Here is an 18,588-nt window from a genome sequence, read left to right as displayed (position 1 = left end):
CTGGGACTCGCGCCAGCCCCGCGCTCTGGGATCACCCCACGGCCGGCTCCGGGAGCCGGGCCCGGCCGCTCATTGGCCTGCGTGAAAGAGCCAAACTGTCAGCCCATGTGGCGTGGCCACGGGAGGATGGCAGCTGTTTAAATAGAGTCGGGAGCTGGAGCTAGAGGGAGACAGAGAGAAAGGAAGCGAGAGTAGCAGCAGTCGCAGCAGCAGCAGCCGCAGCAGCCGCAGCAGCCCCAACCGCAGCAGCAGCCCCAGCAGCAGCAGCTCTACTCAGCCTCCCGCCCCGCGATCCCTCGGCCGGCATCCCTCGCTCGCCGCCGCCGCCAGCATCAGCATCACCCTCGCGGCCTGACCGAGCCGGGCGCCGACCCCCACTCCTGTCACGCAGTCCCGCAGCTGGCCCAGGTAACGAGCAGACAAAAAAAGAAAAGAAAAAAACGACAATGTGCTTCCCCCCTCCGCCCCGGGCCACCGAGAGCTGGGGAGCTGGGATGCTGGGGAGGGGGTTCCTCGGAAGCTCCGCATCCGAGGTCAAGGCCACTGGCGATGAGAGCGCGGGGCGCTGGAGACCCTCGTGCTCTGGGGCAGGGTTGGGGGATGAACCATCCTGCCCCCCCATCAGGCTGCCGAAGAGGCATGGCCTTGCCAACCCTACCCCCCACCCCCCGTCCAGGACTTGGATCCAAGCTACCTGGCCCCCACCAGGGGCAGAGCAAAGTGGGCCCAGTTGAGGCCCGGCCCGAGAGAAGGGGGGGGTGCCGTAATAACCGGGTGTGCGCTTCCTCATTAAAGCTCATGCGGTTCTCCTTGCCCTGTAACTACTACCGTGTGGATGCTGAAGGAGCAGCTTACCAGCGTCTGGAGCGGGAGGCTGTGGCTAAGATTCTGCCCAGGCAGGGTTCTCTCTGCTTATATTAGGAAATTTGGGGAGCCTCTAAAGTGAGGGGGAGACCGGATGTCACGCACTTAGCCTTTCATCAAGTAGTATATACCTTGCCCAAGCAACTGGACTCAAATTGTTAACCCCTTTTAAATGCCCCACTGCCTGCTTCCCTTACCCCCCCTCCACCCCCACCCTTAGCTGCACTTTAACCTTTACTGTGGAAGGAGCAATTAGGCATCAAATTCCTAAGTTGACCCTAAACCTCCTTTCAGCTGATCAAGGAACAGAAGAGAATCTGGTTTGAAAATCCACCTCAGTGGCAGGGAATCCTTCCTGCCCAGGAAGGGGGGGGGAGGGGGACAGATGAGCTAGAATGGGGGATGGGGGAAATGCAATGAGTAGGTGAGGTAATACAGAGGAGAAAGAAGGAGAGATGGGAATGGAGTGTGCTTGCTGCATTGTGCAGGTTCTACAAACAGCCATTTTGATCTCAGCCCTTGGAGATGGAGTTACACACGGGCTTGGCCGGGGCTACAGCTACCAATAGACCTGAAGATTAAAAAAAAATACTCCATTCCTCTCTCTCTTCCTTCAGCTTCCTCCTCACCCTGCACATAATGCAGCCTCTGTGCGTATGGGAACTGGTGAAGGGGGATACAGCCCCCTTCTTGTGAATAACGCCACTGGAAACTAAGTTCTCAGCCCTGTCTCTTTTGTGTGTGTGTGTGTGAGGCAGAAACTAGGACAAGCAAAGGGATTTTCTGCATGTTAGCCTTGTTGGAATCGTTGGTTGCTGTGGGGGAAAAATATTCTCCACGTTTGGGAGCTTTGTGCTCCCCTTACCTATAGAGTCTCACTCAGCTTGGCCTCTGGAGGTCCTCTCGCCGGGGATGTGGTAGTTACAGTGGCCAGAGCATTGGACTAGAAGTCTGATGACCTGGGTTCTAGTGTTGACTGCCGCTAGATACTGCCATTGGTAACATTGGACAAGTCATTTCAGCGCTTCAGGTATCACATTCCTACGGAACCTCTTAAGGTTCTTTCTAGCTCTGACAGTCAGTAATCTGGAAAGGGGAGGAAATGAGTTTTCTCCTCATCTTGGGGAGTGGCTTTGCTGACAAGCTGCCTGTAGTACCCTCACAAACGTCCTCTAGGAGAGAAAGCAAATAGACAACGGAACAGGGAGTGCCAAGTGATGTGGGCAGCGTGGAAAAGGGCAGGAAAATTGCAACTACAGGACCTTGGAGGGCCTTTTGTGTGTCTTTGAGTGTGTTTGCTGAGAATTTCAACACTGGGTTAAAATAGAGGCCAATGAAGCTTACAGAGTACAAGAGTAAGTGAGACTACCCTACCTCTTTTCTCAAGCCCCTTCCCTTCAGAAGCCCCAGCCCGGGCTGAGAGCCACCTCTCCAGCATGGGAGAGGAAAAGACAGATCTCCCAGTTGGTTAGGAGGCATAGAGAATATGTGGAGAAGCATGGACCCACAGCAAAGAGCCTTGGAAGTTTGTTCCTGGGAAGCTTGGCCTTGGAGGGGCCCAGCCAGCCCAGCCAAGCATTTCCTCCCAACCAGAAACTCCGAGTGCATAGCAAGTAGGTAGAGAACAGAGGAACTGATTTCTGGAATGAGGCAAGCTGGTGCCTGGGAGTTCCACACCAGTCATATGGAGTAGATGAAAGACTCCTTATTCCACAAGATAGAGAAAGAACTTTGAGCAGGAGGGAAAACTGCCCCCCCCAGTAGATCCTACCTGCCCCTGTCATTGGGAAAGAGAACTGAAACCTACCTTGTGTGAGAGGCCTGGGGAGATAGGAGGCTTTTCTCACTCAACAGAGAGAAGCCAGAGGATGGATTCCTCTTACAGGAAGGGGACTCCATGCTCTCTAATCATTAGCTCTGCCAGACTTCAGACGGCCAATGGAAAAAAACAATTACCCTGTGCCATCAGTTGCTCAAGTTGTGAGAACATAGCTGCCCCTGGTCTTGTCCTTGCTACCCCAGGGTTCTGATCCCCATGCCCCCCTAGTGTTTCCACTGCCTAGAACAAGGGTTCTTAACCTGAGGTCCATGATCTTGCTTTAAAAAATATTTTGATAACTGTATTTCTCTGTAATTGGTCTCCTTTGTAATCCTATGTATCTTGTTTTATACATTTAAAAACATTCTGAGAAGGGGTCCCTAGACTTGACCTGACAGCCAAAGGGGTCCCTGACAACTAAAAAGGTCATGAACCCCTGGCCTAGAGAGTTCCTGGAACTCTCCACATAATTACCTGGGACAGAAGAGTGTTTTTTTACCATCTTCCTGAGCTTAGTCTGAATATCAGGATGGCAGTAGGCAGAAACAGCCTGGCCAATGGAAAGGTAGCCACTTCCTCCTCTCCTTCAGACCCCTTACCTCACACTCTACCCTAGGAGATGAAAGAAGGCCTGGAGATAGATCCCTAGGAAAGCTTGACTGGAGAATGGAATTGTAGCAGCACAGACATATGACCCCTTCCTGGATTTCTGTAGTATATGTATGCCAGTTATAGGTCAGATTAGAAATGGGATAGTGGCTCTTCCTCCCTTCATGCCCTGAGCCCCCTAAAGGCTGTTTCTCCCCTCAGGGCTTAGAAATGTGGTTACAATCAGGCCCTAGGACCAACCACCACCACTCACAGGATGCTGAAATTACCTCATGAAAGGAAGATAAGGAACAAGGCAATTGACCTTCTGTTTCCTTTGGATAATAAGGGACACCCAGGTGCCCATCCCATCTGCGTGCAAGATAGATATTAGAATGGAAGGGGATGAATAGTTCTTTAGACATATAAAATTTGATGACCCAGGGCTGGGACATCAGTTAACAAGCATTTAAGTGCCTACTATGTGCCCATCACTGTGCTAAGTTCTGAAGTCATGCTTTAGCTGGAAATGAACCCCACCACCACCTCCAACTTCCTTTAGCATTTACTGTCTCCACTCACCCAGCATGTCCATCACAGAGCTTTTTTGCATATCTGTGCCCTATCTTGCCCAGCTAGACTTTCGATACCTTGAGGAATTGGTCTTGGGGGATCCTCATAACTCATTTCTGTATCTCCCACAATGCCTTGTATATCATAGATAAATGAATTGTGCGGCCACAGGATTGAGAACTAGAAAGGTCTTGAAAGGCCAGGTAATCTCATCTCCCTCATTTTACAGATGAGAAATTGAGGCCCAGCTTTCCTGAGATAGTTCATTTGATCTTGAAAAGGGGCTAGGATTCAAACCCAGGCCCTGTGACTCCCAAACTTAGTGCTTGCTGCCCTCCACTGTTTACTGATAGATCTGTTGATTTGTCAATAAAGAAAGAACCTCCTATCTCTGGCCTGCCTGGGGAGACCAGAACCAAGAGGGTCACTCTGGCTAGGGGCAGCTGGTGGGGAGTGATCTGGTCTTAATGACCGCCCAGGCATGAGCATCAGCCACCCTTTTCCTCCAGAGCCTTGGCAGCTAGCCAAAAGCCAGAGAGTTCACCTGAGGGAAAATGGCCAAGCTCTCTCCCTGGCCTTCCGTGCCCTCCTGGCAGAGGAAGAAGAAAGGGTAGGTGTGCTTTGCAGCCTGGAATCTCAGGCTCCCACCAGAAGACTGGAATCTGGCCTAGCAGAATTAGCTCTGGATCCAGAGTCAAAGCACCTTAGTTTGGCTACTTGCTCTACCTTCACAACCTCAGGCAAATGTTTTCATCTGTAAAATGAAGGTGTTGGGTTAAATGACCTTCTAAGGTCCCTTGCAGCCTCTGAGCCTATGACCTAGGTTGGATTCCCTGTTCTATTACTTAATAAGACAGTTGACCCCATCATCAGTTTCCTCATCTGTAAAACCCTAAGGGTTTGGACCAGGTAGCATTCTAGTTCTGCATCAGTGATCTGGGTCTGGAAGCCTCTGGAGCCCCTGAGCTTCCAGGCCCTCAGCTAGGGAACTGGGAAGGGATCAGAGAAAGATCAGTGTTAGGGATGATTCCCTATCCTACCTCACAGCAAGGCTAAGAAAAAGGGAAAGCAACACGCAGTGCTGTTCTTTCTCCTTAAAGTTTCCCTGGGACGCTGGAGCCATGGGGGAGTCCAGAAAGTCAGTCTTTGTGCTTCCCTCCCCAGGTCCCTGCTCAGCTCAGCTCAGCTCAGCTCAGCTCAGCTCAGCTCAGCTCCTCCCCCAGAAGCAAAGAGATTTGACTTGGGCCTCTATCTCTGTTGATTTTCCTAGGTCTCTCTGCCCTATTGTTCTGGCTTTTTGCCAACATACCTTTCTTCTCTTTTCTCTTCATCTGTTCAGATTTTCTCCCATCTTACTCACTACCTTGAGTGTCTCCAGGTCTCAACTTCCCTCCAGTATTTGATTTTTGTATCTCCCTCCCTATTGCTTTCTCCTCCTACCCTATATTCCCCACTGTGGTTTGGCCTCCTTCACTCTCCCCACATTTCTAACATCCTCACACCTCTCCATCTCCAACTCAGCTCTGATTTTTGCATGGATTAAGTTTAACTCTTTAAAAAAAAATTTTTTCCCCAAGTCAGCCAGCATTTATTAAGTGCCCATCTGACAAGGCACCATGCTAAGTACTGGGGACGCAAAGAAAGGCAAAAACTAATTCCTGCTCTCAGGGGGCTCACTCTCTAATGCAAATAACTGTGTGCAAACAAAATGTAAGACAGTATAAATGGAAGATAATCTCAGAGGGAAGACACGAAGATTAAGAAGGACTGGGAAAGACTTATTGCAAAAGGTTGAGCTTTAATTGAGACTTGAAGCTAAAGACCCTGAAGATGAGAAGAGAAAGGGTTCCAGGCCTGGGGGACAGCCACTGAAAATGTCCAGAAATTGAAGATTGAGTATCTAGCCTGAGGAACAGGAGCAGCAAAGAGGCCAGTGTCACTAGATTGCTGCATATGCACAGGAGAGTAAAGTATAAGAAGACTGGAAAGGGGGCCAGGCCTTAAAAACCAGAGTCTTTTTATCTTTGAACCTGAAGGTAATCATTTTTTCTTTATACTCTTTTTTTTTCCTTTTTGTGCAAGGCAATCAGGGTTAAGTGACTTGCCCAGGGTCACACAGCTAGTAAGCCATCAAGCGTCAGAGGCTGGATTTGAACTCCTGACTCCAGGTCTGGTGCTCTATCTACTGTGCCATCTAGCTGCCCCTATATTCTTTTTTTTTTTCTGTTGACGTTCAAGGTTCTTGATGGGCAGACAACTCTTTACGTGAATTTTGGAGGAAATTTGGGGCAGTCTAGAGTGATAAAAATTTTATCTCCTTTCTAATGGTTATCTCCTTCCTCTCCTTGATTCTGCCCATTTCTGGATTTAGTCATTCAGCCCTGTGAATAAGTCCCAGCCTCTCCCCCTAGGCAGTGCTGTAGGATCCCACTGCAGCCAACTGAGGCCCAGGGGCAGAGGCTGATGTTGGGACTGGTTTCTCCAGGAGAGATGAGCGCCCTCTTGGTGTCTTCAAGAGAGCGCAATTGGATCAGCCAGTCAAAGATAGTGGAGGTGGTGGGCGGGAACTCTATATAACCAGTTTTTCAACTTGCTTTTTCTCCTCGTATGCTGGGGCTCCATCCCTAGTTTTCAGCTTCTCCTTCCCCTCCTTACCCTACAGAGAAGAGCTGAAACATGGAGGAAGTGGTGATTGCAGGAATGGCGGGAAGGTTACCCGAGTCAGAAAATCTGCAGGAGTTCTGGGATAACTTGATCGGAGGTGTGGATATGGTCACAGATGATGACAGACGGTGGAAGGCAGGTGAGTGCGTGCAATGAGCCTGGGCCTTGTGAGCAAGGAGGAGAAAGTGACTTGGGCTAGGGAGGGACTGGAAATAGGAATAACTGGATTCTGGCCAATTTCCATGCCCACCTCCCTCTAATTAGCCATGTGACTTTAGGCTAGTCATTTCTCCCCTCTCTGAGGCTATCTTTCTTCATCTGTAAAATGTAGTGGTTGAGCTAGAGCAGGTGTTCTTAACCTGGGGTCTGTGAATTTAGGGGGGTTTTTGTTTGTTTTTTTAAACATCAATAACTATGTCAGTATAATTGACTTCCCTTGTAATCTTATGTATTTATCTTATGCATTTAAAAACATTCTGAAAATTATCTTTATGTATAACTTGAAAAAATAAAATACTACTAAGTTAGAAAATGAAATAAAAACATTCTGAGGAGGGGGCTGTAGGCTTGACCATACTCCTAGAGGAGTCCATGGCACAAAAAATGTTAAGAGCTCCTGAACTCCCTCCACCCCCACCCCTCTTTCCTTTTTGCTGTGACATGATCTCTCCTGAACTGGCATCTCTTTCAGCTTAGAGGTCTTTGGTAGTTGACGGTCAGTCCTGCTTCCCAACGTTTTACAACAGTCTTGGCAAGATAGTAGGTCTTCCCTTTTCCCAAGGAGCTCTTCTGGTCATTCTGCTTCCTCTCCGGTAAAATGAGGGCTTTGGACTAAGTGATCTCTTAAGCCCATTCCAGCTCTCTGGTTCTATGACTGTTCACCCCAGGTTCCTCAGTCTTCCCTTCAGGGAATTTCATCTTCCTCTTCCCTTCCTACTGCACTGAGATGCTTATCTCCTAGTGAGGTTTGCAGAGCAATTTCCAGGAATGTCCTCCCCTTCTCCTAAGTCTACTCCAGAAGTAGTCTTGAAGAGCTGAGTTCACAATAGCTACTTTAGCATTTCTTCTCAAATGTGCTGGCTATAAGGCTATACATCCTTATTGTTTTGCCGCAGTGCCAACCTCCCCTGCCCAGCTTGCCTCCTAGTTGGAGGAATAGGAGGTACTTTGTTTAAATTAGGACCACAAGGTGGGTTAATTCCTCTGAGTTGGTCCTGAAAACCTATTTCTAGGATGTGGTACAGGAAAAGAAAAACTCCTGTTGGATTCTAGGGGGGAAAGTTAATGAAGTGTTTTGGGGGGATGTCTCCAGGCCCTCCCTATGTGGCTTCCTTGACCCAGCAGAGTACATGGAGGCTGCTGGTACCTTTATTCCCTCCCTTCAGTCACACAACCTGTCAGATAAACACTCAGTATGAACCCCCTTCACGCCCAGCTTCGTTCTCTGGAGCTGTCCTACCTGACAGGCAGGATATGACTCACCAGAGCCAGTCCACAGGGCTCAGCCAACATCAGGCTGGGCCGAGGGTTTCCCAGCTTAGGGATAGAGGTGCAGGATGCTGATGTGGCCCAGTGTTCCCCCAAGCCTAACCCGCTGCAGTGTTGCTGTGCCAAAGCCAGGAGTCCTAATGGGACTGATTTTTGTGATAGTGAGAGGGAGTGAGGAGAACCAGGCTGACTACACAGAAGATTTAGTGCTGCCTAGACCACCCAGTCTCTTGTTCCCTGGTTCTCTGCCTCTTCACCCTAGCTGCCCCACTTTCCCCCACGAAGCTTTCTCCTTGCTCTGTGATCACTGACTTCTGAATTCTTTGTAGCTTAGCTGAGACACCTGTTGGAACTGTACTTTTTTAATTCACCTATCTACTCTAACCTCTTTGAGGGTGAGAAATGTCATGGGTCTCAGGGTGGGTGATCAGTAGTTCTTGGCTGAAGAAGAGGAAGAGAAGACTGCCTAGAGAGGAGAAATTTGTCTGCCTTGGGGCCAGACCCTGGGAATGTTGACTCTGTTTCCTTACAGGGCTCTATGGACTGCCTAAGAGATCAGGCAAACTAAAGGACCTGTCCAAGTTTGATGCTTCCTTCTTCGGGGTCCACCCCAAACAGGCTCACACAATGGACCCCCAACTCCGCTTACTACTAGAAGTGACCTATGAAGCCATCGTGGATGGAGGTGAGTGGCCATGTCCTGGCCAGTTGGGCATGTGGGGGGAGTGGAGGATCACTCAGCCCTGTTCAGGAACAGGGTCTCTTAGTAGTCCCAAATGGTCTGGAATGGAGCTCCAGGTGAGGTGGTTCTCAGTTATGTGTAGTCAGAAGTGGGTGGGAAGGGACAGACACCTCTTCTGGAGGCTCCTGGGGAGGAATGGTTGGTTGATTTGTGCTTCTGGATTTTAGTGAGCCCTGGCATAAGGCTGGTGGGTGGACAAGGGTTGGGGGGGGTGATAGGATGGGGTTACTGTTTCTTACCCAGTCTGTCCCTGAGATGTCCTTGATATCTGAATAACTTCCATTGTTTACTTACTCTTACCAGCCAGGATTCGATCAAGAGGTAGAAGGAGGAGGTGGGGAAAGAAAAAATTCCTTGGTGGGACAATAGGTGTCACTAGGTTGAGAAATAATGGACTAGGGCTCTGGGATTTCCTCTGACCTAAGATGGAGGCTGAACTAGGGCTGAGACTCTCCTCAAATACCCTAGGGATGATCTCTTTGGAGGGGGGCGGGGAAACGATAAGCCACCCACCCTATCACCGCCTGTACATTCAAAGCTCAGAGCTGGCTGTTGAGGGAGTGGGGTGGGTGTATTTCACAGAGCAGATGAATGACCAACATTTTTTCCAGCTAAATTAGCCCAGATCCTACCCCCATTTTTCCCAGTCTCCCATCCCTCTCCTCTTCCCAAGGCTTTCACCTCCCACTGTCCACCTCTGGCTCCTGGAGCCAGTCCTTATGGAACAGAGGTAAACTTTCAGGGACTGCAGATACGGAAGACCACACAACCAGCAGCCACCCCGAGGCTCCCTGCTGCTGGCTTGTCTGATCAGCCATAGTCACCTGCGCTTCCTCCCACTCTCCTGGTTTGGGAGGTCGAGTCCTCCTCTAGTCCACACATCTCTGTTCCACCTTCTTTCTCAGTCAATGCCAGGCCTTTCTGATAATGCTTCTTATTGCCATTTTTTGCCCATTCTTCTGCCAGTCGGCAGCTCTTTGGCAGCTTGGCTCTTCTCTATCTCACATTGCTGCAGGGGCCCTTCCCTACCTCCTTCACCTCTCTTCTCCTCCACCCCCTCCTTGCCCTGCCCCCTCTTCACTTCCTTTCCCCTGAATTCTCTGCCCTTTCCTTTTCTACTCTTTACTCTCACCCTTCCTGCCCAGCCCTCCTTTGGCAACTCTAAACCTTCCCTGCTTTTAATTTCATACTATCTCTCCTGTTTCACACTATGCCCAATATTCCTTCCCCTCCTAACTCACTTCTGGAAGCTATCCTAATGCCTTTCCACACCCCTAAAATTTGAGCATCAAGAAAAAGCTTCCTGATGAACTCTGCTTGTTTAAGGGAGATAGGTAGGTCATCTGTGGCCAGAAGAAACACCAGGAAGCTGGGTTGGTCCAATTTTCTCTGTGCCTGAGTTCTTCTGTTATGGGCCTTGGCTCCATTGAATAGCCCAAGGGCTTCATTCCATTTAAATGCAGGACTTGTGAGGAGTACTATAGATATTCCTTGTCTTGATTTGAAATAGCTCCTCATTTCCTAGTCACAGACTCAGCATGTGGCTACTAATTTGGAATCAGGGGACCAGGTTCAAATCTTACCTTTGCCACTTACCACCTGTGTTTCCTAGGTCGTCTGTAAAACTAAGGTATTGGACAAAATGTATTCTGAGATCTTTTCTAGCCCTAAATCTATGATCTAGTTGGCAAAAGCTATACCATCTAGTAGTTCCAGGCTTAGAATCAGAAAGTCCTGAGTTCAGATCTTGCCTCAGACACTTACTAGCTGAGTAACTCTGAGAAAGTTACTTGACCTGTCTCAGACTCTGTTTCCTCATCTGAAAAATGAGGGGACTTAATTGCGTGTAAAAGCCCTTCTTATTTTTTATGGGTCGGAGACCCTGGGGAATTAGGAACCTCCTAACATTTGGGAATATCTTTGGATACTCTTAGCCAGTTTTTGACATGGAGGAAGTGGTCATGGTGCAGAAGGGAGGACCTCTGGCTTGTGTACATATGTGTGATGGACCAATGTCCAGTGGTCACTGATGGGTCACCCCAGGGGTGGAGAACCTGCGTCAAAGGGCGAAGGTCACCTAGGGGACCTAGAGAGTCACCTGTGGCCTTGAGGCTGCAGGTTCCCCACCCCTGGGCTAGCCCATGGTTTTGTTTGTTTGTTTTTGTTTTGTTTATTTTGGTTTTTTTGTTTGTTTGTTTTTCAGTGTAAGTCAAAATATAGGAGTGCTCCTTTTATATATGAGCTATCATTGAGGGAAGATAGTCATTTAATCAGACACAGTGGCACAGGTAGTACCTTGATTGGGGTGTTTACAGTGAATGCTGTCTAGGCCATTACGCAGACCATTTGCATACACATCACAGCAGATTTGGGGGTGGAATGGGGAGGTATACTCCTGGCTAGTTTATTGATCAGTCGCACCTGGTGAAGATGAGAAAACTTCCCAAGGGTCTTTCCCTGCAGCCTCTCTGCCCCTGCCCTTGAGAGCCCCAGATGTGGTCAGTGTCCATCTCTTCCTTGCATCCGTGGACACTTGACTTTTGTCTCCTCGGGCTGTAGTATCTCAGCCGGCCAGGCCGTTAACACTTGGGTGATCATTTGGTCAGTGATGCGTTTAATCTGTTTCCAGCCAAATACCTGGAGACAAGCACATTCTTGGGGAGAGAGGGTCCCTCCCATCAGTGCATCTCTCTGTTCTCCTAGTGCCCACAGCTCAAATGAATGCATCTTTAAGTCTGACGCTGGAAACGTATTTGACAATTTGCCCTTTGTTTCTCCTTGGTCCCGAGTTCTGTGGGCTTGAATCCTAGGTCTTATGCAAATAGAGAAGTGTGGACCTGTCTTCCCTCTACCTCTTCTCTTCTCCTCCTAGCCTGATAATTCCCAGTATCCTTCTGGATTTCTGAAAAGGAAAAAAAAATCCCTAGACTCTTTCCAAGCTATTTCACATTTTCTTCCTCCCCATACCCATCCCTCCTGTCTTATTAGGAAAAATGTTTTCTTGACCCTGTGGGGTTTTTTTTCCAGCCTAACCTGGGCTCTGAAAATCACAGTTTCAGCTAAGTTCTGCCATAGGACTAGAGAGGGTTCAGCCAAAAGTAAGGTAGAGGACCTTCAAGGTAGAGGGGAGAAAACTTTCCCTGGTGTCAAGGCAGCTTCATGTCTCCTAGGCTGCCAGGGTGGGAGGCAGCCTCTGAATGTGCAAGCCCCAAACGCTGAGTGTTTTGCTCCTCTGGCAGGTATCAACCCAGCTGTACTCCGAGGGACCAACACCGGCGTATGGGTGGGTGTGGGTGGATCAGAGACCTCAGAGGCCCTGAGTAGAGACCCGGAGACGCTCTTGGGCTACAGCATGATTGGCTGCCAGCGGGCCATGATGGCCAACAGACTGTCCTACTTCTTTGACCTAAAAGGTGGGTGAGGGGTCAGGAGGACTGACCCAGTGTGACAAACACTGATTCTCTGTGACTTCCAACCAACCCCTTTCCCCACACACACACTCTGGGCCTCTGTCTTCCCAGTACTAAGGAAGAGAAAGATGCCCCCTTCCTTCTTTTCCCTCTTTCCTAGAAAAGGTAATGGGCAGCCAGGTGGTATAGTAAATAGAACTCTGGGCCTGGAATCAGGAAGATTCATCTTCCTGAGTTCAAATCTGGCCTCAAACACTTACTAGCTATGTGACCCTGGGCAAGTCACTTAGCCCTGTTTGCCTCTGTTTCCATATGTATAAAATGAACAAGAGAAGGAAATGGCGAACTAGTCCAGTATCTTTGCCAAGAAAACCCCAAATGAGGTTACAAAGAGCCAGACATGACTGAAAAATGACTGAACAAAAGCATGATAGTGAGAGTAGAAAGAGCATAGGATTGGAGTAAGGGGCCTTGACTCTGCTCCTTACTATTGGTATCATTTTGGTCTAGGCCTCACTTAACTCATCTGTAAAAGGAGAGGTTTAGGGGCAGCTAGATGGTGCAGTGGATAGAGCACCAGCCCTGAAGTCAGAAGGACCTGAGTTCAAAACCAGCCTCAGGCCAAACACTTGAAACTTACTAGCTGTGTGACCCTGGGCAAGTCACTTAACCCCAAGTGCCTAAAAATTTTAAAAAAAAAAGAAGATTAAAAAATAATAATAATGTGTAAAAGGAGAGGTTTGGACCTCCAGGGACTCATCCGGTTCTAAATCTATGATCCTATGAATAACATTAGGAAGCCCCTGGGGTTCTTCTGAGATCCCTATGGTCCTTCTAAGGTCTTAAATTCTAGGATTCTCTGGGGCTAAGTCTATGAGTAATGGATGCTGATAATGGACCCTGGGGGCCCTGGGCAGGGGTGGGGCTGCTTAGAGTCCCAGGAGCCTTTCCTAGGTCTGTCCCGCAGTCTAGCCCCTGCTTCTTTCTAGACCCAGATCTTCATGGCGGTCCCCGCGACCCCTGTGTTGTCCAGCTGTCTCCCCCTCCCTCACTTCCCCACTTTCTGCTCTTGTTCACAGGACCAAGCATTGCCCTGGACACGGCGTGTTCCTCCAGCCTGGTGGCTATGCAGAGCGCATTCCAGGCCATCAGCTCCGGGGATTGTTGCGCTGCCATCGTAGGGGGCATCAATGTCTTGCTCAAGCCCAACACCTCAGTCCAGTTCATGAAGCTGGGCATGCTCAGTCCTGAGGGAGCCTGCAGGGCCTACGATGCTTCAGGTAATGAGGGAGGGGCTTGCCAGCAGCCTTGGGTTAGGAGCCTTCCTCGGGGATGGCACAGGATGGCAGTAAGAGCAACAGTGAACAAATATGTCTCTACTCTGCCTAGCTAGCTCCACCTTCTAATCGTGCCTTTAAGGAGAGGCAGTATGGTACATAGTGGAAAGTCCACTGGATGTGCAACATGGAGAGACCTGTGTTCAGATTCTGCCATTGACTAGCTGTGTGGCCCAGCTCAGGTCACTTCTCTTTAAAATGGAGAGAATAAAAACACGCTTCACAATGTTCTGGTGAGAATCAACTGAGATGATAAACATAAAGGACTTCATAGACTCTGAGACCCCTTAGGGACATCATCTCTTATTATTCTTAAGGACTTAGGCAGTGTGAGATAGCAGAACAGGCCAAAGCCCCACTGGCTATCTCTGATCTGCCACCAACTTTCTGTGATGTAGTAAACTGCTCTCTGGGCCTCAGTTTCCTCATCTGTAAAATGAGAGGATTAGATTAAAATATCTCTGAGGGCACATGGAATTTGAAAATTCTCCCATCATTGATCTCAATAAGTCTGGCCCAGTAAAAGACTGGCTGATGATCTGGCTTCGTGGGAATTTTCCTAGCCAGCCAGGAGGGGCAGTTCAACGTGGGCTAACACCAAGGCTCTCTGAGCCTCAGTTTCCCCAATTCTTTTCTTTTCTTTTGTTGTTGTTGTTGTTGTTGTTTTAGGCAATGGGGTTAAGTGACTTGCCCAGGGTCACACAACTAGTAAGTGTTATGTGTCTGAGGCTGGATTTGAACTCAGGTCCTCCTGAATCCAGGGCCAGTGCTCTATCCACTGCGCCACCTAGCTGCCCCATCAGTTTCCCCAATTCTTTAAGATGAGGGAGTTGGACCAAATGCTCTGAAAGGTCTCTTCCTGCTCTAGCATTCAGGACGCTGTGACTTCGACCACTGGCTCATTCCTCCCAACCTTTACACTTAGCCTGGTCCAGCTGCTCAGAGGCTGAGTTTTCACTGAGACATCTATGGGGGCAATTTGAGGAGTGACATCTGTTTCTTAGATGCAGAAACTGAAACTAAGCTATGTCCTCAAGAGGGCAGGGGTTGGAGCCTAAAACTAATCTTTGCCTCAGTTTATGTTGATGGGCAAATGTGAAGTCCTAAGAGGATCTTGTCTTTTCCCTCAGGAAATGGGTATTGCCGGGCTGAGGCTGTGGTGGCCATCCTAATGATGAAGAAATCCGTGGCAAAGAGGGTCTATGCCACAATATTGAATGCAAGCACCAATACAGATGGCTACAAGGAGCAAGGTGGGTCATGAGGTCAGGGGTTGGGTTACCAGGGGCACCGGGCGAGAGCTAGCAACAGCAGATGTAGTGTGTCTTGGGTGCTGTTATTTGGGCCTTGTTCTGCCCTCCTGGTACAACCTCTTTGGAGGCCAAGAAGACATTAGCCTCAACTAGAGCCATGGGAGATCACACCATTGACCTGATCAGCAAGTATTTACTAAGCACATACTATGTGCCAGGCACTATACCAGGGCCTGGGCATACAAAGACAGTTGATGCCTTTTGAAGAGCTTAAAACCTAGCCAAAGGAAACAACACACAGAAATGTAGGTGTATACAAGAAAGACAGGTGGTCATTTATTGGGGGGAGGGAGGCTTGCACTGGCAGCTCTGGAAATCAGGAAAGATTGCATATAGAAAATGGCATTTGAGTTGAACTTTCAAGGAAAATAAGGATTCTGAAAGGTAGAAGTGAAGAGGGAATGCACTTCAGGCGTGGGGAACAGTGCAAGCAAAGATATGGAGGTGGGAGATAGAATACCATATATGAGGAATAGTGTGGAAGAAGGGGAATGATGCATAATGAGTCAAGAAAGGAAGAAATGGCCAGGTTGTGAAGGGCTTTAAATACCAAACCGAGCAGCAGGTTATATTGGATCCTAGGGGTTCCAATAATAGGGGAGCCTCTGGAATTTACTGAGTAGTGTTGTGGTCAAGCCTACAAAAGTCACTTTAGCAGCTAATTGCAGTAGTGCCTTAGGGGAGGGAGGCCAATTAGAAAGCTGTCATCCAGGCAAGATTGGATGAGAGTCTGAACCGGGTTAGTGACTTCACAAGTAGAAAGGAAAGGATGAGTTGTCTAAGCTGTTTTGGAATTATCAGTGGGAACATTTGGCAACCGAATGGAAAAGTGGAGTGGTGAAGGCAAAGATTAGAGGCGAGGTTGACACCAGTGTGGCAAACTCATGTGACCAGAAGGACAGAGAAAGGGGGAGTCTGAATGGGGGTGAGTTTGAAACAGAGTTCTGTTTTGGACATATTTAGTTTGAGATGCCAGAGGGACGTCTCATTTTAAATGTCCACTGAGTAGTTGGTGGAGAGGGGCTAGAGCTTAAGAGAGAGGCTAGGGCTGGATCTGGGAGACATCTGAGAAGTGATAATTGGCCCCATGGGAGTTGATGAAGTCATCAATAGAGAGTAGAGAGAGGAAAGAGAATGGGGGGGGGGGCAACTAGATGGCTCAGTGGAAAGAGCACAGGCCCTGGAGTCAGGAGGACCTGAGTTCAAATATGGCCTCAGACACATGATATTCACTAGCTGTGTGACCCTGGGCAAGTCACTTAATCTTGAGAGAGAAAGAACAGGATAGAGCTTTGGGATCCATTCACATTTAGAGGGTGTTGTTAGAGGTGGTCAGATGGGTAGAAGGAGGACTAGGAGAGAGCAGTGTCACCAAAATTCAGGGAGGATAGTGTTCAGGAAAAGGTAGTCCATGTTGTCAGATGGTGTGGATACGTTTAAGAAACTGGAAGTCTGAAAAAAAGGCCATCACTAATTTGGCGATTAAGAGATTATCGGTAACTTTGGAGAAGGCTATATCCCTGGAAAGCTGCATTTTGAATCTGTGGCATCTGGAGGTCCCAGGTTAGGAGAAATTGACAGAGACTGTACCCAGGTGCCAAGTTATCTTCAGCGTTTGGCCGGGCTTCAGAGAAGAAGATCAGAGCATGGCATGGCAGCAAAGGGACATATTGTCTGAAAGGCCTCACTAGTACATGGCTTGTGGGGATGAAACCACCAGTGCGCAAAGTTTATGGGGCCACCAGGACCTTGAAAATAGCATTTTCTTGCAGGAGTGACTTTCCCCTCTGGAGAGGTACAGGAACAGCTAATGCGATCTATGTACAAGGATTCTGGAATCTCCCCTGAATCACTGGAATACATTGAAACCCATGGCACTGGCACCAAGGTGAGGTCGTGGTTTCCCTTCCCCAGGTTCCCTTCTTCCTATACCTCCTCACCCATCTCAGCCAGGGTTATGCAGATGTTTTCCCAGGCCTATAGAAAGTAGCCCTCAAGGTAAGCTAGGCCAAGGGACTCATAGTCTGTCTCTTCTGTTTCCCCAGGTTGGGGATCCTCAAGAACTGAATGGCATCGCCCAGGCTTTGTGCCAGTCTCGCCGTGAGCCACTGCTAATAGGATCCACAAAATCAAATATGGGTCATCCAGAGCCTGCCTCAGGGCTGGCAGCCTTGTCCAAGGTAACCAATATAGAAAACTGTATGGTCTGCCCAGACTAGCTTGTTAGGATATTATCTCCATTCTGTAAGTAAAGGAAGGAGCCCTTGTCCCCCTAAGCTTTGGACAGGGTGGGGTTGGGGTTAAAGAAGTTGACTCATGCATGCAAGATAGACTTTCTCTTTATGCCCAAGTATACAACCTTCTTGGGAAAGTTACTGGGGAAAATGGTCTCCTGGCCTAAGGGGGAAGTGTGTGTCTTCCATGGTGTCAAACTAAATGTCTCAATGAGTGTGGTGGTTACCCCTTTCCCAGTTTCAGCCTGCAGAGTGGTCTCTCCGCTTATGAGTACCCTTAAATTTTGCTGTTGCAAATTGGATTTAATCGGGAAGCAGGCATGGGAAAGGAGTTGTGGAAACGAGTAGGGGAAGCTCTAACCTCTGAATCAGAAGACTTCTACGCTGAATTCCCTGTGGGCAATTAAAAGGGGGGAAATATACTAGGTATTTGCTAAAGTTCCTTCTAGCTATAAAATTCTGAGATTCAATCCATTTCCATTTCCTCCTTTATAAAATGAAGGAGTTAGACAAGATAACTAACCTCCAAGATCCCTTCCAGCCCCAATGTTTTTTGATTCTTTGACTAGTTCATGAGCCTTATGGGAACTGGAAAACAGATGACTTGGCCCCACACTGGGGTTGCTACCTCTGTCTGGCTTGGCTGGTTTGACTGGGTGTGGTTGATTGATTGGGCTTGACTCTGGGGGAGGAGGCAGCCACAGACTGGCTGAATGATTGGTCTCTTGCTGTCCTGCGTAGGAGGTTGATATCCTGGATAAGTACCTTCTCTTCCCTGAAGCCTTCCGCTCCCCAACCCCCCCATTTCAAACCTCCTCCCCCAGTCTTATGTTGCTGTTTCTTATCTCCCCTCCCATCTGAATTCTGAGGCTAAACTAGAGTCACTGCTTGTACTCCTGGGGATGGTGTCATGTAGAGGGGGCCCTAGGACAGGAAAGGGGGGGCTGGGGGTGGCAGGGCTGGAAATCTACATTCCCTGAATCAATCAATCCGATCAAATGGGCAAGCAGTTATTAAGGGTTTACCACTTGACAGGCACTGTGACTATCACATACATACAAAGACATACAAAGGCATGTGAAGATAAGAGTGACATCTCTTCCCTCAGCAAGCTTTTATTCTAATGGAGGAGATAGTGAGCCTGTATACAGGAATACAAAGGAAATACACATAGCATTTGAGGGGAAGGCAGTAGCTGTTGGGATGACCAGCAAAAAACCCTTCAGCTGGATCTTGAAGAAGCCCAAGAATTCCTGGTTGTGAGATAAGAGGGCACTCCAGGAATGGGGACAGCCAGTGCAAATGCACAGACTGGAGACAAAGTCCTGTATGTCAGGAACGTAGAGAGAGGGCCAGTGTGGCTGGAGGGCTTAATGTGTAAAAGGGTGAATGTACACATTAGCTGTAAGGCTGGGAGGGTAAGATTGGAGTAGGCTGGGAAAGAGCTTTAAAGGCCAAGCAAAGGGCAACAGTGGGTCTAGGATGCAGCTTGTATTTTATTCTAGAGGTAATAGGGCACTATTAGAATTTATCGAATAGGACAGTGATGTCATTGG

The 18,588-nt window shown here is 48.6% G+C and overlaps 1 protein-coding gene across 2 annotated transcripts in view; it reads left to right on the top strand.

Moving 5' to 3' along the window:
* The first annotated feature begins 28 nt into the window (after positions 1 to 28).
* FASN (fatty acid synthase) overlaps positions 29 to 18,588 on the top strand; it is a 59,488-nt gene continuing 40,928 nt past the window's right edge. For both annotated transcript variants that reach the window (XM_021000947.2, XM_021000946.2), the window contains exons 1-8: positions 29 to 408; positions 6,507 to 6,647; positions 8,529 to 8,681; positions 11,978 to 12,151; positions 13,228 to 13,428; positions 14,616 to 14,738; positions 16,571 to 16,686; positions 16,844 to 16,978. In XM_021000947.2, the coding sequence (XP_020856606.1) occupies positions 6,521 to 6,647; positions 8,529 to 8,681; positions 11,978 to 12,151; positions 13,228 to 13,428; positions 14,616 to 14,738; positions 16,571 to 16,686; positions 16,844 to 16,978 (1,029 nt within the window). In that variant the 5' untranslated portion in view covers positions 29 to 408; positions 6,507 to 6,520. The remainder of the gene's footprint in view (positions 409 to 6,506; positions 6,648 to 8,528; positions 8,682 to 11,977; positions 12,152 to 13,227; positions 13,429 to 14,615; positions 14,739 to 16,570; positions 16,687 to 16,843; positions 16,979 to 18,588) is intronic.

Source organism: Phascolarctos cinereus, unplaced genomic scaffold (assembly GCF_003287225.1).
Source record: "Phascolarctos cinereus isolate Bilbo 61053 unplaced genomic scaffold, phaCin_HiC Scaffold_5;HRSCAF=322, whole genome shotgun sequence".
Lineage (NCBI taxonomy): Eukaryota > Metazoa > Chordata > Mammalia > Diprotodontia > Phascolarctidae > Phascolarctos > Phascolarctos cinereus.
Note: the sequence above shows the minus strand (reverse complement) of the source record. Positions and strands in the feature narration are given on the sequence as shown.